The 23,340-nt window shown below is 40.7% G+C and overlaps 1 protein-coding gene across 7 annotated transcripts in view; it reads left to right on the forward strand.

Annotated features, from left to right (window-relative positions):
• Window positions 1-23,340, forward strand: part of fcho2 (FCH and mu domain containing endocytic adaptor 2) — a 71,673-nt gene that overhangs the window by 41,018 nt on the left and 7,315 nt on the right. The window contains exons 5-25 of one of the 7 annotated variants that reach the window (XM_034238778.1): window positions 2,301-2,397; window positions 7,381-7,425; window positions 7,568-7,637; window positions 7,731-7,755; window positions 7,934-7,990; window positions 8,649-8,706; window positions 8,909-9,084; window positions 11,402-11,426; window positions 12,364-12,408; window positions 13,008-13,047; window positions 13,161-13,246; window positions 15,889-16,386; window positions 16,767-16,882; window positions 16,973-17,102; window positions 17,227-17,310; window positions 17,493-17,552; window positions 18,061-18,172; window positions 19,445-19,600; window positions 20,258-20,390; window positions 22,154-22,353; window positions 22,442-22,506. In XM_034238778.1, coding sequence (XP_034094669.1) covers window positions 2,301-2,397; window positions 7,381-7,425; window positions 7,568-7,637; window positions 7,731-7,755; window positions 7,934-7,990; window positions 8,649-8,706; window positions 8,909-9,084; window positions 11,402-11,426; window positions 12,364-12,408; window positions 13,008-13,047; window positions 13,161-13,246; window positions 15,889-16,386; window positions 16,767-16,882; window positions 16,973-17,102; window positions 17,227-17,310; window positions 17,493-17,552; window positions 18,061-18,172; window positions 19,445-19,600; window positions 20,258-20,390; window positions 22,154-22,353; window positions 22,442-22,506 — 2,278 coding nt within the window. The remainder of the gene's footprint in view (window positions 1-2,300; window positions 2,398-7,380; window positions 7,426-7,567; window positions 7,638-7,730; window positions 7,756-7,933; window positions 7,991-8,648; window positions 8,707-8,908; window positions 9,085-11,401; window positions 11,427-12,363; window positions 12,409-13,007; window positions 13,048-13,160; window positions 13,247-15,888; window positions 16,387-16,766; window positions 16,883-16,972; window positions 17,103-17,226; window positions 17,311-17,492; window positions 17,553-18,060; window positions 18,173-19,444; window positions 19,601-20,257; window positions 20,391-22,153; window positions 22,354-22,441; window positions 22,507-23,340) is intronic. The other 6 variants (XM_034238781.1, XM_034238783.1, XM_034238779.1 and 3 more) reach the window with 6 other exon arrangements.

The following is a 23,340-nucleotide window of genomic DNA, read 5'->3' on the forward strand; positions in this document are numbered from 1 at the left end:
CAGTTAGACGCTGTTCTCCATCCCCATGCCTATACGCCACTTTCACTTCCCCCTCAGTAAACACACAAGCCCATGCACATCCAAAACAAACAAGCAAACACACACTATCCTTCCTCTGATACTGCCCAAAGGGCTTCAGCTGACCATAGTGCCAACTACAATGATTCAACCTGACACAAAATAAACTCAGTAAAGTACAGCATATCTCTCCGGGGCCAATTACGCAAGCACCGTGGGGCGGCCTCAACAGATGGCGTGCAGGCTACGTATCCTGGTGTCAGGAAACACTACGCCAAGTAGACCAGGCTTGCTAAAGCGACAAGACCCTATCTAACTACAGTAGATTGCTATTAAACTTTGGCGAAAAACTAAAACATTATCAACGTGACCAGAGTTGAGTGTAACGCGTTACTGTAATAATATTACTTTTGTCGGTAACGGAGTAGTTTAACGCGCTACTTTTATAATCAGTAATCACACTACAGTTACTAACATTGCCCCCGACACGCGTACTTTGTTACTTTTATAAAATCAGTCATAATCACACTAACAGACAAGAGGGGTTTCCGCCGCAGGTTTATATGTACGTAATCTGCGCGACTTGTGCGTCCACATCTCCACGTGCAGTGCTGCATAAACATGGCTGAGTCAGCGATAACTTTCGAGGGGTGGAGGTATGCCCATTATTTTGAGTTCGTCCGAAGAACAGACAGGAATGTGACGGTGAGGTGCAAACTGTGTCCAGGCCAGAAGCTGTTATCCACTGCTGGAAACACCACGTCAAACCTCAACACACACCTGCAAAGAACACATGCTAAGGTGAAGCTAACAGCTAAGGTTTACACAGTTAGTTTTATACAGGCTATTTATTTGTAAAGTATTTGTTTATTTTGCCAGTGTCACATCACATTGATATGGCCCACTTGTTCCGTTATTACAATGTTTCTCTTGAAATGCTCTTTACGTTTCACAGACTGTTAGCTTGTTGTGGTAGGCTGGTAGCCTATTTTATTAAAGAGCATATCAAAACTGTGGCGCGCTTACACTGTAGGTGCGCCGCAGTCTGCATGATCTGCCTGTAGGGAGGGGCGGGCCGGCCCTGCGAGTAAAGTAACGAGTAAAGTAACGAGTAGTGTAATATATTACTTTTTTTTATAAAGTAATATGTAATATATTACTTTTTTTTTTAGTAACGACCCCATCTCTGAACGTGACATACCGATTTGTAAGTCTACTCCTGCTCTAAGGAGTTCACTTAGTGCAGGTTTAAAGTGTCCATAATCACATTATGTAATGTATGTAGCTGACAAGAACAAGACTTAATAGATTTATTGCAGTTACAAAAGTGTTTCTTTCTGTTCTATTCAACTATCGCCTGACTTTAAAACAATCTATCATTCTTCAGGCTAACAGCATGCCTGGCAAACCACCATACATTATGTATTGTGTTGTTCCATCTCTGCTGGTGTGTTTTAAAATAACTGCTGCCAGCACTAGGATATAGTTATTAACCGTGTGTGTGTGTGTGTGTGTGTGTGTGTGTGTGTGTGTGTGTGTGTGTGTGTGTGTGTGTGTGTGTGTGTGTGTGTGTGTGTGTGTGTGTGGTGTGTGTGTGTGTGTGTGTGTGTGTGTGTGTGTGTGTGTGTGTGTGTGTGTGTGTGTGTGTGTGTGTGTGTGTGTGTGTGTGTGTGTGTGTGTGTGTGTGTGTGTGTGTGTGTGTGTGTGTGTGTGTGTGTGTGTGTGTGTGTGTGTGTGTGTGTGTGTGTGTGTGTGTGTGTGTGTGTGTGTGTGTGTGTGTGTGTGTGTGTGTGTGTGTGTGTGTGTGAATTGGACAACAGTACAAGGCTCACAAAAATGTGTATAACTTATGTATTGCGGTGAGTATAAATAATAAATAAATCAAACAATTAAATGTGTAAGTCTTTCAACAAGACACTCAATTAATCAAACATTCACACATATATGGTGCAGAATTTTTTTTTTTGATTTCTTTTTTTATTCAAAGTGAAGGCAACTGTCAGAACATATTACAAATAACTTTACTTAAGACACCTCAGGTTCATATCAGTGTAAAAATAATACAGAAAACACAATGTGATGACAATGGCACAGAGATGATATAGTTGCAGCAAATCCACATGAATTAAAAACAATATGTCCACAAACAAGAGGAATACCTTGTAAAGGCCACTATGATGACATTTATTGAACCATTACATGTTTTCTTTTGTCATTGTTGCTTTGTTTTACCTACACAAAATGTAATTATTAATGATTTTTTTTAATTTTGGATTGTGTAGGTCCAGAATGAATTTGTGAGGAACGTTGAGAACACCTCAGTGGACAGTTTAATACAGAAGCTGGCCGAGAGCAAAGGAACGGGCAAGGAGAGACCAGGTAAGAATCTTTTATCTTATATTCTAATAACAAATATTTGTGTTGTGAGTAAATAAGTGAGCGTGCCTGTCCCTGCCTCTTGGGGAGGGTAGGGATGTATAGAGAGGGGCAATTAGAAGTAAGAGAGCGCCATCACAGGCAATCATAGTAATCTGCTGTAAAGGTAGCAGGCTTGGCATTCCAGTAAGCATGTGACACACTGGGGGCTTTGCTCTGCGCAGACTAAGCAGGCAGAACAACCTTTCAGGAGGTCAGAGCCCAACAATGACTCTTGTGTAAACTTTGTCATGCCACAATAATCACGGGAATACTCCTCAGACTCCTCTTGCTCTACCCCCTCGTCTCCCTCTTTTTCACACACACACACACACACACACACACACACACACACACACACACACACACACACACACACACACACACACACACACACACACACACACACACACACACACACACACACACACACACACTCCAGCTCATTCATTGATAGTTGTAGCAGTGTAGGAGCTCTGAAACATGATCACTGTTTACTTGTTTAGTCAGTCCAATCTAATAAGATTAGAATAGATCCAACTTTGTTTTCATTGAACAGACACTATGGACAGAATACATGTACCATAGACCGTTTTTGACATTTTTAATAATATGAGATCCCTCATCAGATCCAGTCAGTCGCTGGGTATCTGGGGGGGGGGGGGGAGGGGAGTGTGTGTGTATGCATTGCATGTTTACATTTTGAAGCCCTGTCTTAAATATACAATTACTCCCCTGGTCGCTGTATTGGTACTACATTACGTCAGGTCACACACACAAAGGCTTAACCTCTGCTGTGTTTGTGTGTACACACACGGTGACCCCTGTGTCCAGACGCTGCGTCCAGGGAGTGGTGGCCTTCATTTGTTTGGACAGCAGAATTAATTGAGGCTAAAAAAACGGTCAGAAAATTCCTCTTGTATCAAGCTGTTCATTAGGGATTGCGCAGCAGCCCCGGGCCTGTCAGAAAAATAACCTGTCCGTCCCCTGATGAAATAGCTGAACGGATGGCTGGTCCACTGCCTTTAGAGAGAGAGAGGTTGAATAAACTTTCTATTGAGGAAACAATCCCAAAGTGACACGCTGCGAGGCAGGGGGGTTCGGAGTGTTCAACGATATCCAGCTGAGCTGTCAACTGGCGGAGGGCCAGACACGCAAACCCCCCGCCCCTCTCCCACTCCCAGTGCCATGTGAAGCATATGCAATTTAAAAAACCATTCTCTGCTCATGCGTGACTGCATGCTTCCCTCACAGAGAGGAGGAAGAAAAGAAACATCTTCCCCTGTATAAACAAAGTCGTCTGTCTGTTTAGGAGATGTTTAAACAGTTCCTAATGTCGGCCCACATTTAGGTAATATTCATGTGTCTGGTGTTTGGACTTTTACTGCAGTTGGTGTGCATAAATATGATCAGATGCTATCCCAGGGTGCTAGAGGCAAAGAGTTCCTGCGCTGCCTGGGCCTGACCTGACGTACATGCACAGCATTTGTTTCACATCCCAGAGATAACGAACACAATGTGTGATTCAACAATTCTTTCTCAGTCTTTTTTTGTATTCATTTTGTTTGACAATATCTCCAACTGGTGCATTTCATGAAATGAGATAATGTTTATGAGCTCCTTCTCTTGAAACAAAACACACCTTGAGTTCAAATATCCTCACCTGTTTTCTGTGAGCACACTTGCCGCATATGGATGATGGATGATGGATAGATAGATACCTATAGATAGATTTGAGAAAATGGTTTAAGATACTGAAAGTATATTCAGTATCTTAACACTTTTAAATCATAATACATTTGAATACTCTCTAATATATACAAATCTACTCAACACATAAACATAGTGTACTTTTATACACTACAATATGATGTACAGTAGCTTGAAATGGCCGTCTCTCCTGTTTCCTCCCATGAGAGAAAGTTCTTGAATGAGCATGCCAATCTTGTTTTGATTGGCATGAAACCCTCTCCCTTTCACACACAGCGGTTCGTGCTGCCGCTGTGTGTTCGCCGGCGGTGAAGAGGCCCGATATTGCACAGTAGAGTAGATCGGTCATTGGTGTACTTTATCCACTTCACTTGGCGTGATGCATGCCTCTCGTGACTCGCCGCTTCCCTGCGCTTCACTCGGCGCTGCACACGCCAAACAAAGCGTCAATTCTGCGCGTGACTGGCATCCTCTGGGGAGAGAGCATTGGACTGCTACTACTGTATACATTTGAGTTAAAATATCATTAGCTTTGTTGTTTTCAGGTCAAGGCATGTTAGTGTATCGGACATACTGCCAGAGGGTCTCTCTCTCTCCTGCTTAGCTTGCAAGCTATTAAGCTGTATATACATTATATCTGTGTCCATGTGGTCTGATGGCAAACACACTGCATGTCTTCCAGGTCAGGCTTTTTCTGTAAGAAGGTATGAAGAATATACACTAAAGGCTGTTTAAATGTATAGCCAAACGTACAGATACGATGGACTAATGCAGATATTACACTGACATAAAGGATTTCAGACAATTTGATACACAAAAAAATACTCATTTGCAATATTTCGAATGATATTGCAAATGCGAAATTGTTCACGATATTCGAGAGATAAGTAATTTTTTTCATTAAACTTCTCATTGCCATTAAAAAAAGAATTTAGATTATTATAGTGCCTTTTAAAGATGATCAGTTGCAAACAAATCTTATTTGTTAAGTCTGTAGACTACGATTTGTATGCAGGTAAATCCCTGCTGATACTTCATTCAAAACACTTGTTATCTAACAAATATTGTGCATCCTGCTATTTGAATGTTGCACGAGTCCATAATGCGATCTAAATATGCAGTTATAAGGTTAAGGTGTCACTCTTCCTAATAGATATCACAATCACACAACACCAACAGCCCAACCTAGCAATGAGTGACATGCACACTCATTGCATGCCCTGCCTCTGTTTTCTCTTCAGCTTTCAGTGAGTGCGTGTGAGTGCGTGTGTGTGTGTGTGTGTGTGCGTGAGCATGTGTATGTTACAGTGCTTTTCCTTTAAATGTTTCTGGAGGCACTCTTGAAGCGTGGCAGTGCTGCAGGGCCTTGGAGGTACATGTTGTGTATAATTGATGAGCCTTAAATTAAGTGTAAACGCTGTTGTTTTGTGCTCTTCTCATCATTTCAATCATAGATCTGTATAACCAAAAGCAATGTTGTTTTTGTTTGGATAAATCCACGGCTGCTTGTGCTCTGAGGGATATTACGGCTGTTGGCTGGAATACATCTGACACTGATAGTTCAGTCTATTAATCAGGGATGCTATGATTATTTCAGATGTGTGTTCTTTCGGGTAGAGCTGTAACAATAAGGTCTTTAGACAGAACAACAATTACCAACTGTTTTGATTATCATTAATAGTTAAGTGATTTTTTTCATTCAGAAATGGTTGTTTTCGGGCCTTTTTTTAAATACAAAGATTTCCTGATTTATTTCAGTAAACTTAAAGGATACATTAGTGTTTTTATCTCACAAGAAAACATCAAAATAAGGTGCAAGCTTAGGGTTGGAGAAACCAGGACATATTTCACTTTTTTTTGGCATTTTATATTGAAATATTCAAAGGCTTCATTGTCATACGCACAATAACTATCGTGTAGTTACAATGCAAATCTTGTGTTCAAGAGACCTCCAACAGTGCAACTTGCCAATATAATTAAAATATATACAAGTAAAATGGTGAGAGGGACACCATAGTAACATGCACAGATAAGTACATTACATCACACAATTAATTGTTTATTATAAATCAAATGAATAGATCATTGTAATAAGGGTTTGTTGCCGTATGGTCTACTCTACTTTCCCCTTGGGATTTCTTGCATGCCAAAGAGAGAGGGAGAGGATGGCTGCTTCTAAGCCGAGAGCAGATGTGTCCGTGTGGCTTTAAACACTTCACTGCATGTAATCTCCCACTTGTTTGTCTTATTGTAATAGGGTTAGGGACTTTGCGTGTCCCGTGTTGGAGGTTCACTTTTATCTTCATACCTGCTGTTTGCTGTGAGCACCTATCCTGTTCATAGAGAATCAGTTCATGATGGGTTTTAGATTAGATTCAACTTTACAAGTACAAGAAATTCCATATATTAGAGATCAGGTCTAAAAGCAGACAGTTGAATGCAGCCAATACAAACTGAATACACTGGAGACGGTTTTTGATATTTCCAATAGAATAAATATGAGTATGCTTAAGAATGTACTTTTTTTCATGTGAGGAAGACTTTGTGGCTGCATAGTGCTTTGTGTCCCCAGGAGGCAGTGTCACATCTCAGTGAGGGCCACCAGACACACATTTGACTCTGCTGTTGACCCCGTCTGCCCTGTGGAGCAGCCGGCCTGTTTGTGTACACACTCTGTAGCACGCCAGACTGAATGCTGTGTGGTGTGTGTGTGTGTGTGTGTGTGTGTGTGTGTGTGTGTGTGTGTGTGTGTGTGTGTGTGTGTGTGTGTGTGTGTGTGTGTGTGTTGTGTGTGTTGTGTGTGTGTGTGTGTGTGTGTGTGTGTGTGTGTGTGTTGTGTGTGTGTGTGTGTTTGTGTGTGTGTGTGTGTGTGTGTGTGTGTGTTGTGTGTGTGTGTGTGTGTGTGTGTTGTGTGTGTGTGTGTGTGTGTGTGTGTGTGTGTGTGTTGTGTGTGTGTGCTGTGTGTGTGTGTGTGTGTGTGTGTGTGTGTGTGTGTGTGTGTGTGTGTGTGTGGTGTGGTGTGTGTGTGTGTGTGTGGGTGTGTGTGTGTGGTGTGTGTGGTGTTGTGTGGTGTGTGTGTGTGTGTGTGTTGTGTGTGTGTGGTTGTGTGTGTGGTGTGTGTTGTGTGTTGTTTGGTGGGTGTGATCTATGCGTGATGACATTCACAGCTTTCACAGCAGTAGGCCGTTGACCCTTTCCGTGCCAAATGAACCTAAAATATTGTTTTTGTCTCATTAGGACCCATTGAGTTTGAGGAGTGCAATACAGCTATTGCTATGGAAGGTACGTCTTATTACAAATACGTTGTACAACAAAATTTTAACAATGCACTAAAGTAAAGAATGTAATGTTAATAAAGTCGAGAGCAGATTAAATGTATTTTTTATTTATGGTTGATAAAGTGCTTTGGTTTTTTCGTATTAAGGTGCCAAACCAAGAAAGAGAAAACCATTCGGCATCCCAGGTCGAAGGAAAGATAAGGATACAGACTCGACGTAACCGAACATAACTTTAGTCCACCAACACAATTAATGCAACTTGTTTTAAATAAATCAGTCTCATCATGATATCATCATTCTATCTTTCAGGGAGTCTACAGAAGTGGAAGCTGCTGTGAGTATAATTTCAACAAAACACCAATTTAATTGATTTTTCAGTTTTGATTTCAAACAGGAGGAGGTGGAAGGGATCCTTGTGCATTCAATTGTCTTTCTCTCTGTGTGTGTTCCCTCCCTCCTGTTAGTTTTGTAGATTGGCTCATTCATTCATCTCTCTGTGTTTGTGCTTGTAGAACACTGCCAATGGAGCTCCCCCTGGGTACTATGGGGCCATAGACATCCAGAACGCTGTAAGCAAGCCGATAAAGGACACAGGAGCGAAATGTAGTCTTATCCAGACTTTTGTATCATTCAAATCAAATATATTTGGAGAGCACATTTCTAAACAATGTGACAAAGTGCTTCACAATAAAAAGCTCTAACAAGTAACAATAAAACGCACTTTTTGTAAACCACAATAACTTAAAGTTAAATAGTGAAAACTTAGATGTTCCTTATTTTCACTGTCCTTTATTACTTTGTATATCACATGTCTTAAAAACAGAATGCCATACATTAAAGATACACTTTCCATCTCTATGATATGATAATAAACTGTTATTGTTCTCTAAATAATTAGAGAACAAAATAAATAAAACGATGTTTAAAGTTTTGACCTATCTTAAGATTCAGTGTAAAAGAGGGATATTTGGAATGGTATTGTGTATTGACTCATTTTAAGAATGTTTGGCCTACTGGCTGTTTAAATTAAAGTGTCATTTGAAATTGTATGCACAATAAGATGTGCACATTTTAAGTGTTGCTAAATACATTGTGGGTATTACTTTACAGCTTTAAAAGTGTACTGTATTTACAGAGGATACAAATATGATACATTTATTTCAAATGTGTGTTAGAAATATACAACAATGTGATATTTTAAAAGGACTTTCTGTTTTTGTGTTGCAGAACGTTCCCCAAGTTGATGCAGAGGGCTTCTGCATCAGACCGGAAGGAAATGAGAACGATATCCTTTATGCTTGTATTGAAACTGTTTACACTCTGAGGCTCCATCCAGCTCATCATCATCATCATCGAGGCTCTGTCACCGTGTGTTTCTCTGTTCACAACCTGCCTCCTGAAGCCAGGCCAATTCTATAAGAAGATGATCTTTCTATTGTTCTCTCTTTTTATAATGTGTCTGTTTTCGCCTTAACTGTTTTGCTCACATGCCAAAGAGAATTCCTTCTATTCGTCCAGCGACTCGGAGGACGAAGATGAACCCAGGAAGTTCCACGTAGAAATTAAGCCCGTTCTGCCAAACAACGGCACGCACCAGAACAGAGCCACCATCGACGAGCTTAAAGCCTCCATCGGAAACATCAGCTTGTCTCCATCGACCTCGGTACGGCTTCAAACACCAAGAACACCATAAAAGACACTAGAAGTACTAACACTCCCTAAACACAAGCCTGTTGCTCTGCTGCTGCAACACTAGAGGGCAACAGGACAATATGAAACCTCTGTTAGAGTGGATGCCGTTCAACCCTATTATCCCACTTACAGATGCCGTTAGTCACTTTTCTTGGAGCTTATCTAATTTTGATTAAAAAGGCATTTGTATTTAATTAAATTAATTTCACACTCCAGATTGTCTACTTTTTCACTGATGTTCCCGTTTGGACACATTTCATGGTTTCTTATACTTAGAATGTAGTTGTCGAACTACTTTTGGGGTATTTTTCTCTCTTTTAAAGTAAATACATCAAGAACTCAGAAATAATAATTTGTGAGTTAAGTATCTGATTTTGTTGGCCTTCAGTGCAGACTCACTTGCTGTCCTTGTAGGAATGATTTGTGGTAGAGGGCAGGCTACACACACACACACACAGTCTGATCCGTGACCTCACTCATGGAGTCCTTCATTCAGCTCTGTCTCTCACCATCACTCTATCTCCCGCTCTATGAAAATAGCCGCTGCCATTAAAGTTTAAAGCCACTACTGCTTGTGCAAACATTCACTGAGCTGCTGCTGCTGCTGTTGATGTTGTTGTTGTGGAGCGGCTGAAAGGGCCCGCTCGGTGTGGAGAACGGGGTCTAGTGGGTTTCAGCTCTCCCGGCTGCACATTAAACAAATGTCACGGCATCTCCCCCCCCCCCCCCCCCCCCCTCCAGCCTCCCCCTTCCTTTCTGCTCCGACCACTGTTCCTCCTCCCTGTTTGTGATTTACCTCACTCTTTTTCCCTCTTTTCTTTGTTTGCTTTCACTCGTTTGGTTTGTATTGGAGCCCACTTGTGCTAGACAGGACTCTGTTGAGGTTATTTATGAATACTTTATGGAGTTAGTTTTGGGACTTCTTTTTTCAAATCTTCTCTTTTCGTCTGTTTTCTAGCAAAGGAACTAATGATAAAGATAAAATACAAAGGATGTTTTTCTTTTTAATATAACAACATTTAAACCTTTTGATTTTGTCCGTTCCAGTTTGGTTTTTGTCGAGATGCAAACCCACAAACATTCTCATCCTTAAAGTACAAAAAAACACAAACCACTGTTTTTGTGTGTTGACTCTGATTTTCATTTAAAATACCTTTTTTAAATTAAATGTTTCCGACTCTCTGTCTTTTCAAATGTTTGTTTAGTACCCTTTTCCTTTTTCTTATATTTACCCAAAGTTCTGGAATCAAGTTAAAACACATCCAAGGCGATGACGAACGTTGCATCATCTGGTGTGAATTATTGAGAGATTTTCTTTTCTTTTTTTCCTCTGCTCATTTTGCTGTCTTTTTCATTCCTCCTCCTGTTTGGTTCTCCCTCTGCGGTGTTCCCTTTATTGAAATAGCAGTGGAAGTCGTGTGTGTGTGGCCAGCAATAGCCGTAATTGAACCCATTTGCCGCTTTGCGCCTGTGGGACTAAACCCTGGCCTCACAGCTCTACGGTGGTTAAATGCTTTTGCTATGTTCCTTAAACCCATTTTGTTTCTTGTTCTCCCCTCCTCCCTTGACAGACCCCCCACCACACTCACACCACCTTTCTCATTGTGCAAATAAAGTCTTTATTGAAATTGATGCTCAAACTGTCCATTGGGTTGGTGACCCTCAACAGCCAATCTCGCGTATCTTGTGTTGCGCAGCATGACACGGCAGATTTATGTCCGCTGTGTCACGTAAATTGGTGAAGTGTTGGGGGCACGCTCTCTGTTTTCCCTCACTGATCGTCAGATGGGCTTAAATGCAAAGTTTTGCGCTGCTGAATATTGCACCCTAGGTTTAACGTCTGGTATGTGTGAGGCGAGAGCAGCCCTGAGATTTACTGTCTTTAACTCTGAAGTGGAAAATTTCCTTTGCCCCTGGGAATAATTAATAATACAGTTTCCAACCCTTTTAAAGCTTTTTTCCCACTATTTACACTGTTTATATATATATTTGACATCTTTATATATTAAGGCTTAAGGTTTCAAATAGTTTGACATGTTAAAAGGAATTTAGAAATTTGAGCTTCCAAAAAGTTGCACAGGTTGTAAAAAAGGCGAGTATCATAGTACTTGATATCACTTTGTAAAGAACATATAGGCCTGTTTGAGGTCTCTTCTATGCAGCTTGACCATTTCTCTTAGATTGATCTTTTTTTATGATTTCTTTCCAACTAACCGAGCAAGTCAAAGTTGGAAAGTCATGGCGTGTCGCAGCGTCTTTTCTTAATTAATGTCTGTTTGTGTTTTCAGGGACCGATGCGGAGGAACCAGTCCAGTGAGTATTTTCTCTGTCTGACCTCTCTGTATCTGTGTGTGCTGGATGACTGAAGGGGGTCGACTGTACAGCGACTCAACTACATTTTTCTGGCACAAGACGTTTTTAAAGAGGTTGTTTTTTAAAAAGGAAAACCCAGAAACTTAGCCAAAACCAACATATCCCCGAGAAAAAAGTAAATAAGTGTTCTTTTCTGTTCATGTGAGCTTGAGGGATATTTCCCTCCACCATGGTACGAATAAGATTAATTGCTTAATTGGATGTTTATGTTTTGAAATGTCAGAAATGATGTTTTCCACTCTGCAAACTGACACGGCTTGGAGAAAGTGTGTTTGTTTGCTGTGTTTGATTAATTCCACAAATGCTTGAGAAATCCTTTAAATATACAGTATATCTGTGTGTGTGTATAATATATATATACACAGTACACATGTCACACACCATGAATAATGTTCCATGGGTTCTTAATGTTGGTTTCAAAGCTTGAAGAGTAACTGAAAAGGTGTTTAATTCTAGTCAATAGTTGTTTTATTTGAAGTTGCTAACAGTAACCATGTTTGTATGTAACTAAACGGTAAACAGAATGACATTCTGCAGGTGAAACACTGATATAGATCAACTTACACAGTATATCGCATGTTTTTGGCATATTGATAGACAGGAGTATCTACCTTAGGCTGAGTTTGTTTGCTCTGTTTTATTTACTTGAGAGATCCTTCAAATATATGAACCTACACTATATAGTATGTATCATGTTCCATTGGGTCTTAATGTAAGATTCAGAAAGCTTGCATATTAACAACAAAAAGTTGTTTTTTGCTAGCAAAAAGCACGTTTGTATGTAACTGAATGGTAAAGAAATCACAGCTGAAACACTGATAATGCTCAACCTAGACAGTACATTGCATTGATAGATGTATACTCTGCACATGCTTAGGGAACACAGGAGTGTCTGCATTAAGCTCTAAGGCTCAGGGTCCGGGTGAGTATGTTTTCTCTACAGTAGTAAGCCCACACCCTGCCCCCCCCCCCCCCCCCCCCCCTGCCACAACCCTCCTCTCAGCTGACACACTCTCACTGCAAACTTATATTTGTAATATTGAAATGGTTTTATATTTGGGTCCTCTCATTGCCTCCTCTGGTGCTTTGGGGCTGCTTCAGGTTGCTCGTATGGATCTTTGCAATGCTCTGTCACACTTTAGAAAAGTGGCGCAAAATAACAAAGTAATGCCTGGTTTTATTTGAGGTGCTACATCCCTGTTGTAAAGTGTTACCATCGAATCAAAAGCACATTTGAACCCTCTGCGGTATTTGGGTAAGATGTTCACTGTGTAAGGCAGAAATAAGAAAAATATTGTAACCAACAGAAATCTTACTGCAAATATACTTCTATGACTTTTCACAGCTGTCAGAACCTCAGTTTATATTTCTGGTTTAAGGTGTGAATAACTTTAAACATGGCTTTGGCAACTGTCACCTTTGAAACCCTCTTGTGTTGGGGTTTTATTTTGATCTTAGTAATGTGCTGTGCTCTGCAAGTCTGTGGGTCTGAATGTCCCGTTTGTTTTTCTCTTCCTGCAGGTGATGAGCTGGCAAAACCCAGAGTGCCAACACCATACGAGTAAGTATGAATGTGTTTTTAACATGTTAACACTATCTTGTTTCGTATGGAAGGAAATTGTGCCTCTTTCTGCTGTAAATGTTTCTCATTTGAACTTGACCCTCTCCCTGCAGACTCACCAACAACGACCTTCTGTCTCTGGACCCGTTCGGCCCGACCCTTGCAGCAGGCTCCTCTTCCTCTGTGTCTTCATCAACAGGTAATCCCTCATTCTTTCTGCACTGCTGTGCACATCAGAGTTTACCTCTATCTTATTTATGCTACAGGATCCCTCAAAACATGTAGCACCAATAAGAGGTTACTGCAATTCCTTTTTAATTTGACCTTCTTGACATTGCCGTCCTGGTTCGTTTGGCCACACCCCAAAGTGTAGCTAAACTGACTCGCATTGTTTGAATGAAGAATCAATCACATTAGCAACAGCGACCTGACTTCATACTGTACCCAGTGTAACACGTTTGAGCACGGTGATAGGTTGATGAGAAGTTGAATGTGTGCAGCCCTTCTTCCAAAATGTCCTTGTAGCTTCTTCTTCTTGTTCCAACATTCTAATGTTCTGACACGATGCAGGACAGTAAACCCTAAACAGTGAGGCTGATGTCAATAAAATAAGATCTCGCTGGATTACATGCGTTCTTCATTTCCTGATGATGTATTATAATATACTGTAATTACAGAAGGTAAGTACATTGAATATCAGATACAAATCAGAGCATATCAAAGTGGGTTTGATTTTATAAAAATCTCAAGATTGATAACTTTGAGTAGCAACCTTCTTTATGTTTTGTTTTTAATAAGTAAAATCCATAAACCAGAGAAAAAGAAAAAGTCATTGAGTGGTTTTCTTTCTGTTAATGTGAGCTTGGGGGATATTTCCCCTCATATGGTACAAATAAGATGAATTGCTTAATTTGATGTTTATGTTTTGAAATGTCAGAAATGATGTGTTCTACTCTGCAAACTGACAGCTTCAAAAAAGTCTCTAAAATGATAACTTTAAGTATGCTACAAGCATCCTGGTTTGTACTCCCACGTTTGAGCCAGTGATCCTGTCCTTTTTGCTGTTTTTGTAGTCTCCCCTTTCCTCTTGTTCTTGTTAAGACCTCAGTCGATGACTTTCCTCTCAGGGCAGTCCCAGTTAGAGGAACTCACCCCTGAGGTCAACAGCATATTCAGCCTTAGAGAATTAAAATCGCTGCTATCACAGTTTTCACTTTTACAATCCTTTTCAAATCTTGTGCTCCTCCTGTTTCCTATACATCTTCCTTAAGTCTCTACAGTCATACTGCGCTCTAAGTGTTTGTTTGACTTTGAAGTGTTGATAGAGTGATTCTCATGGCTTTCCATGCATGACACCAGTGTTTAAACAGAGTGAACATTAGCGCTGACCCATTGCCTAGGCTAAGCGTAATCCACAGTTAATTGGCACCTAGTGGAGGTCAGGGGGTCGGCTATAAAGCCCCCTGGCACGTATGTTGTCAAACATTGTCTCGTTACTGTCAAAGGTCTCGGCTTAAAAGTCAAAAGAGCATCGCAGAGTGCCCTGATTAAGATACTGTGATGGGAATTAAGGCCCTGCTCACAGCCTGTTAAATCTCTCTGTGTACAGTGCAGCAGTATTAGCACACAGGACACTCTACATAAGTCTGTGCTCACTGACTCAAGCCGCATGTACAGGATTTGGTTTCATATATTGTATTTATTGCTTTGTTCTGTACATTTTCATTTGTTTTACATATTGTTTTATTCCTTTGCTTTTTGTTTTCTTCCAAAAATGTTGTCTGAGTTTAAAAAAAAAAGGTGTTCCTTGTTTGTTTGTTTTATTCATTTGAACTTTTCTTGTTAGACCTTGCCTCTATCTTCCTTTCAATCCCTCCATCGCCATCTTTTCTGATGAATGATTCAGAGGTCTTTCTGCCAGAGGCATCAGGTAAAGAGTGTGTGCCCCGTTTATCAGACCGTCAAACGTATGGACTGCCGTTCTGCTGCATGGTACTTATGTGTTGAAATGCATGTGGACAGGTATGACATATACTCTAATAATCAGGATGTGTGTCCTTATGTGTGTAAAACATCAGGGTCATCGCTTTGCTAATTTATTCCTGATAAGAGGTTACATTTTCAATTCAAATATGCGTCATATTTCCTCAAAACGAAGGATACTCAGAGTTTTACCTGTGCTTTAAACTTGCAGTGTGCTAAAATACAAGATCTATGATTCCCTTTTCCAGTTAAAACAAAATGTAGTATTGTAGACAGTGAGGTAACAGCCACTTACTAAAGATTAAATAATGTGTATATCGGTTTGTCTCTGTGAAAGTAACCCCTACTGCGTGTGAGACGATTAAAGTGGATAAACAATATGTTTTAAACACCTAGAAAAGACATAAAGACTACTTTAGTTCAGTACCACAGAGGTGCTTCATATTTTGTTCACCCTGGGATGTTAAAAAGTAGCAATAAAAAAGGGGAAATACTGGACAGAAGCATAGGAAAGTTCTCCAAATGCTTTAAATAACTCACTATACTACTCAAATCTGTGAGTTGTGTAAGGTTTGGCAATCAGTAATACAATATGTTGTTACAAGCAACATTGAGACAACCCGAGCCAAATCATCTCCAATTGCATACAAAAAAAAGACCTGCAGAACTATATTTGTATTTGTCAAAAACTTTGAACTGCATCAACACAGAAGCAAACCAATGGGCACTCAAGCATCATCTCGTATTGTTAACTAATGTGAAAAGTATTGTTAAACATGTAACTACATGTCTGATTGTTGCCTGTCTACACTTTGCTTTATCATGTTTATCGCTCCATCACTCACGCGCACCCCCCAGCTGAGGCGGTGACACAACGGGAGCGCTCCCCCCCTCTGACAGAGAGCCAGCAATCCAAAGAAGTGTCCTCTTTCTCCTCGTCCACTTCCTCTCCCTGGGACTCCCCAGAAAACCCTTTCCAAGCCTTCAAGCCCGTGCCAGCGAGGGCCCAGAGCGCCCCCATCACCCTGCCCACGGAGCCCGTCGACCCCATCAGAAGCCCCTCAGCTGCCAGCCCCCCAAAGAGCGGCGACGCCTTCTCCTCCGTCAGCTGGTCCCAGAGCCAGTGGATCGCCTTCAGTGATAACTTAGCTCCAGCGCGCCGTCAGGGGTTCAGTGTGAAGGAGCTCCAGAGGCCCCACACCGGCCCCCCCCGGTCCACCCGCTGCCTCTCTGACGACTCTGCCGACGCATACTGCAAAACGTCCGGCAGCAGAGAAGACCCCCGCTTTACTGACGTCTTCTCTGGGATTACAGAGAGGGCGATGGCAGCAGCTCAAACAGGCAACATATTGAATGGTAACATTATAACTGATGCTAAGGTTGTGATGTGGCAATGCCTGAAGTTTGGAGTTTGATTTCTATTTTTGTTTCTTTATGTTTTATTGTGAAGTAGAAGTTTGTATTTTTTGCAGTGTTTTCATTGTGTTTGAAGGAAAATGCTTGTCTAACTCCCAGCCTGCTTTGCAACATGTTTGTATTTGAGTTTCTTTTTGTGAAATTAATTTGGGAATGTGTTTTTCTTGTGAGGTAATGATTTTCATGTTTTGCAATTATGTTTTTTATACTTCCTGCATGATGTTTTTGCATCTACTTGAACTCATTTCAGTGTGTTTACCCTATTTCGATGCTGTTTTCTGCCGCCAACCAGTAAAACCTCCATGTGTTTCTGTGTGTAGTGCCTTTACCAAATCGACCAACCACCCCCCTCACAGCTGGAGCCCTGGTGCCCCCACCCCGACCCTCTTCCAGGCCCAAACTCCCCACAGGGAAACTCACAGGAATCAATGAGATTGTGAGTCACCACAGGAACACAACACTGATTGCTATAAAAATAACATTCTGACATTGTAATAACATCCTATTTATGACTCCCTTCACTCAGGTACGGCCGTTCAGCCCAACCAAGACCTCCAATGCCAGCCCCCCTCCCGCTGCGCCCCTTGCCCGGGCGGAGAGCTCCTCCTCTTTGTCCTCGAATGCCTCACTCAGTGCCGGCAACACCCCCACTGTTGGTAAGCCCCCTCTAGACACAGAGAATCCTTCTGCTTTTCAACTCTTCACCAAGTTTCCACCCACCTTTTGTCCCTGCATACGATCAGCTTTTCCTCCTTCCTCCCTTGACTCCTCTCCTCACAGGAGCTGAGCCCCCCTCTGCTCCCCCCCTCTCATCCCCAGAGCAAGAGCTGCTCTTCCTCTCTCCTTTCTTTCCTCTAAGCCAAAGTGAGTCCGCCTTTCCAAACTCCCTTTCGAGACACTCCTTTCCATGAGGTCATGCCCTGCACTCTGTGCATGTCACCTGTCCCTCTCACACATCACACTGCTTAGGATTATCATGTTTGTGCTCTCTGGGTTTTTCTTTTATCTCATTCTTTCTTTTTGTATCGCTTTAATTTGGCGTAAAGAGGATGATTCGTTCATAGCCAAGCTGCCTACCTTTGAGAAGCGCTGTGAAACACCAGCAGGTATGGTTGAGATCATGCAAGAGGACCCTCCTCTTCTTTAACTCAAACTAACCCCAGTCTGTTCGACTGGATGGAAAGTGATGCATTTCTTTGTCTTGTGTGCTCTCACATATTCAGATCATTCCTCACATTTGTCCTACCGTCAACTGCATCAACTCCTAACATTATACAAATGTTGTTGTTAAAATAACGACGTAATGAATGATTTGACTGGTAAATATTTAGTTGACTTAACTTGGAATATGCTGTCTGAAGCAATCCACTGTATGTATAACTAATATCATTAATTTGAAGTATAGCATCTGGAGCATGATCTACTCAAAAATGTACCTAAGTTTTCTTCATTATGAACATTAACAGAATGTACTGATTTGAAATGTATGAATGACTGAATTGCAGTAATACTTCTATATTATATAATGCATCTTTGCATGGTCAAGCCTTCTGATGTGAGCTCTGGTGTGAACGTCCGATCAGGCCTCTCACTCTGCGCCATTCTCTTTCTCAGGAACGTCTCGCGGCCCCAGCCCTGTGACTCTGGCGTCCCAAGATGCTTTGCCCATTGCCGTGGCCTTCACAGAATCGGTTAATGCTTACTTCAAAGGCGCTGATCCCACTAAGTGAGTCTCACATGACCTCCTGCTGCTCAAAGGCCCAAACATGGACCTGCACGCATTTGTGTCCATATTTGAACTGAAACTTCACCACAAATGACGTTATGAGTTAAACGGTGTCATTCTGCATGATGTGCACTGCACTCAGAGCCTTTGGTTTTGTGTGTGCACCTCCCTCTCGCTCTGCATGTGTGGATTTTTTTTGCGTGAGTGTGACACCATTCTTTCAGAGTGGATAACCTACATGGGGCAGATTATAGTCCGGGGCAGAGAAAACATACAGCCGTTAACTGCTGTTAAATTGCTGCTGTGCAAAAGGCTTATTTTTGCAGGGCTTAGTAAATGGAACGTTTCATAAGCAATGCAGCAGAGACACGGTGCGAGGTTCAGACACGCTGTGGACAGTTACCACCGCAGACTCACATCTCAACTGAAAGGAGAAGCTGGATTTATATTACTGTAGAAGCACGCAGATGTGCGTAAAGAAAGGTGGAAATGGAGATGTGTTGCATCTAAAGCCAATGTGTTTACTCTAAAGGGCCTTGTTTACTGTATATCTTTGTATACAAAGCAGATTATAGGCTAAAGTACAATACATAACCACAACAAATATGTCCTATTACTGTGAGCTTTGTTCTCAGTAAGAGTAGTGATTAACTCTCGTGTTCATAATGGATTTTCTAAGAATAAAATCCAAACAGGCTCTCATCCCAGCTTCTTAAATGTGTTCATTTTATACTAATCTCTCATTGCTTTTGAAATAAAATAGTATATATGGGTACAGACAAAATGTAGAGAAGGCAGCTTTATTTATAGAGCCTCATGTAATTACAAAGAAACCCAATGTGCTATGTATTCAAAAGAAAGACAAACATCTAGCATATGCAACACAGCGGTATAGAAAAAATATAACAAAAATAGATACTATTTATATATGTACTCCTTATTCCGGGGACATTTGAAAAGGAAAAAAAGAATCAAAAATAAATACCATATACAGTTATACACACAGTCCATACACATCCATATATGCTCCTCAAAGGCCTGAGCTTGGCTTTAAATCAACATACAGTTTTTATAGATGCAGAAAAGCATTTGAGAAGGCCGTTCCACAGACAATAAAAGCACCTTTACAAGCTCCTGATGTTATTCTGGTTAAAACCAAATGGAAATCTGATGAAAAAAGAGGTCTGATGGGGTCATTGATTCAAAAGAGGGGCTCTGAGAAAACCCTTTTCTGACATTCATAATTCACATTAACGTGTCTGCGTTCCACAGGTGCATTGTGAAGATCACAGGAGACATGACCTTGTCGTTCCCCATGGGCATCATCAAGGTGTTCACCTCCAACCCCTCCCCCGCCGTGCTCACCTTCAAACTGAAGAACACCAGCAGGCTGGAGCAGATCCTCCCCAACCAACAGCTGCTGTACAGGTGAGCTGTCCACAGGAGTGCGTAAAACATGTTTAAAGAAGTCTGAAGAACGAAATGAAAACCTGTCTGAGTGGTGGTTAAGTGAAAGGGATTTGGACGCGAGAGCAGAGGAAGTGTAGTCTGCGTCAGTAAGAGGAAATTCAATTAGTAATCTGACATAAACCTATCATTAGGCTGTCAGGGAAGTATTTTCCAGCAGGCTTTAGCAGCCGGCCTCTCATCAGCCCACGTCTCTTCTGGAATACTTCACACGCTGAAATGGCAAACTTCATATAACAGCTGCTTAATCCAACATATATGAATCTACCTCTCACCTCTTTTGTCTGTCAGACGTGTATTTTACCTCACATTCAAAATTCCACCATTTATTTTGTTTCTATTTTAAAACTACAACTTTTTTAAACTAATTGAATGTGACAAGTTCACAACGGTTCTTAAAAAGTTTAGATAAAGTACATGTGTTCTAGTGCAGTGCATGGTGGGAATGAAATGGAATTCATGATTTAGTAGCTGGTGAGATACAACCGGGTCATTTTTTCCAAGCTATTGGAGCTTAGCACACAAAGCCAAAAAGAGCGATGAATAATTGAGCCTCTGATTATTCAGAGAGTGTGAGTGTGTGCACATATCTTTCTGATTGTTTGTCTTTTTATCTAGTGATCCTTCCCAAAGTGACTCAAATTCCAAGGACTTCTGGTTCAACATGCAAGCGCTGACGTCCTACCTCAGAAAAGCCTCAGATCAGAATCCTACAGCTTCCTATTACAACGTGGACATCCTAAAATATCAGGTGAGTCCGCCAAAGGCCAGACCATAACATAAACCAGATAAAATAACTATATTTAAGAATTAAAAATATGTTTCCTGAAGTGTTTCACAAGAAAAAAGCTAAAGAAATGATCCTGGTGAGGTACAGCCAGTGCAGTGTCTTTTTTATTTTAAATAATAAAAGGTAATAACAATGGTATCAGAGTATTTGACTACTGCTGTGTGTCAGAGGTCTAAAGCAGGGCTTCTCAAACTTTGTTCAGTCATGTACCCTCTTTGAAACATTTTCTCAGCCAAGTGACCCCCCCTGACCGACCCCGAAAATGTTTGATCGAAAAAGCCTATACAAATAATTCCAATATAGTGATGTTCCCTCAGTGTGTGATTTATTAACTCCTTTACAACAAACTAAGGATATTTTTCATTTTATGCCTGAAAAAAGAAAAAAAAATTACTGAAGTAATATCTGTTTAACAAACCAATGAACAAAATGATATATTATGCAAAACTATAAAATACAATACACCAATTTGATATGTTTTATATGAGGTTCTAGGAATATTTTATATAAAATTGTGTTTTCTATTTAACTTATTGTACTAAGATTATTTTTGTAATCATGCATGGTATTTTTTAAATCTCACGTACCCCCTGCAGTACCCCAACGTACCCCTAGGGGTCCGCGCACCCCCATTTGAGAATCACTGGTCTAAAAGATCCTCCAGCCATTAACATTACATGTTCTCATAATATTAGTTTGAACCTTTGTCTCTGCTCCTGCCTCACAATCTTCCTGGGCCAGTTAGGAATGTAATTAATGTGTGGTCCCTAACTTTGTAATTGAATGTACTGCTCTAACATCATGTTATAGTCTGGTTCAGACCTCAGCTATATACTATAAGCCTACTGTGGTCCTACACTGGTGGAGCCTCACACGCGAATGCCCACACTGGATGACATCATCTTTTAAACAAACCCTAAAAGCCTTGTTTTACAGCTTCAAACCAGCGTATTTACATGATGACATTAGTTTATATTGCATGTCCCTGTGCATAAAAAAGTTATTGTGAAAGATCTACCTATAAAATCCAACTTGTCAGCACTATACATAAAAACGTTGAATAAATCTTGATAAAAATACTCAAAAACCCATGTTGATATAAATGATTGTCAACGGTGTAACCAGATTTCTTTTTTTTCCTACCTAAGCCTTGAGATCACATAGTGTATACTTTTTTTTAGCTTGTATTCTGTACTTCAAAAACATAAAACAACTAAATCTGTTTGTCAGATCTGCAATATTAAAATAATAGTTTTTTAACACTTTCATTTTTTGAAAGTTTTCATTATAAAGAAATATCATACAGAATGTCATTGAGCAGTCAAATACATACAGTAGATGCAACAGTGCACATTTCAACTAGACTGAAGCAGATTCATTACACCCCCACCCCAGCATGAAAGAAAACAACTAAATACAAAATGAAAGTAGGTGATACATACATAGAACATTTTGAAAAAGAAAGTATACAAGTTTTCATAACGGACACAAAAACAAAATATATACAACACATACAATATTGCTATTGAAATTGTGGTAGACCAGATTTCAGCAGCACACAATCATCTTCAAAATGTTAAATCCAGCTTGCGAAAATAATACTTTTTGATTCAGTTTTTGATTTTAAACATAGTCTAATTTCATTACTCTAATTGCTCAAATTTGCTCAAAAAAGCTTTATTCTTATCTAATGTTCTAAATGTCCACTCTACTGCTGCGTTCAGGTGCAGTCAGACGGGATCCATTCCACTCCTCTCAACCTGGCTGTGTACTGGAAGTGTACGCTGAGCACATCCGACCTGCGGGTGGACTACCGCTACAACCCCGAGTCCATGGCCCACCCCGGACCCCTGTCCAACGTCCAGATCCTAGTGCCTGTGGACGGAGGGGTCACCAACATGCACTCCCTGCCCAACTCCATCTGGTAAACGCTGTTCCATCAGTGGGAGAACACAAAGTGTGAGGCGCTGAACAGAAGCAGCTAATATTTCATTTCTTGTTTCTTATTTTAGGAATGCAGAGCAGAATAAGTGTCTGTGGAAGCTGAATGACATCTCGGAAAAGTCTGAAAATGAAGGTAAATCCTGCTTTTCTTTGTTTGCAAATGAACTGTAAATGGACTGTATTTACAAAGCACGGTTTCAGTCTTTGAGACCCCTCAAAGCGCTTTTACATTCAATTCAGCTTTCACACACATTCATACAAAGGCAGCCTGCTCTGATAAAACAGAAACGTTGACTTTAATTAAATGTATTACGTTTTAATATTATATGTTTCAACTAACCTAATACAGTTATGTGAAATGTGTTGACATAATACATTTAATTAAAATAAACGTTTCAGGTTTTTTGTGCCACCTGCTCATGAATCTAACATGATCACACGTTCACAAACCGATTTGGGGATAGGTATCTTACCCAAGGTCACATTTTGACTGCAGGAGCTGTGGATCAAAAATACTAAAAATGTACTGTAGGCCTTGTAACTGATTCACCAGCACTTACAATGGTCTGCCTTGCTGGAAGTGAATATATCTGCACTTTCCTTGCTGTTTGGAGTTTCAATCTTTATGGTTTTTGCACTTATTGTAAGTCGCTTTGGATAAAAGCTTCAGCCAAATGTAAAAAATGTAATGTATCAGGAGCTAGATGGCCGTCCTCCAATGAGAAGGCGGGGGGCCTTCTTATTGGAGGACGGCCATCTAGCTCCTGAGCCACAGCTGCCCTAATTAGAATGTTTGATCAAAATCCTGCCTGTATTGATTGTGTACATTGATCAGCGAGGGTGTACAGTAAGTGAGGGTGTACAGTAAGTGAGGGTGTACAGTAAGTGTAAGTGAGGGTGTACAGTAAGTGAGGGTGTACAGTAAGTGAGGGTGTACACAGTAAGTGTAAGTGAGGGTGTACAGTAA

The sequence above is a fragment of the Gymnodraco acuticeps genome, unplaced genomic scaffold (assembly GCF_902827175.1).
Source record: "Gymnodraco acuticeps unplaced genomic scaffold, fGymAcu1.1, whole genome shotgun sequence".
Classification (NCBI taxonomy): domain Eukaryota; kingdom Metazoa; phylum Chordata; class Actinopteri; order Perciformes; family Bathydraconidae; genus Gymnodraco; species Gymnodraco acuticeps.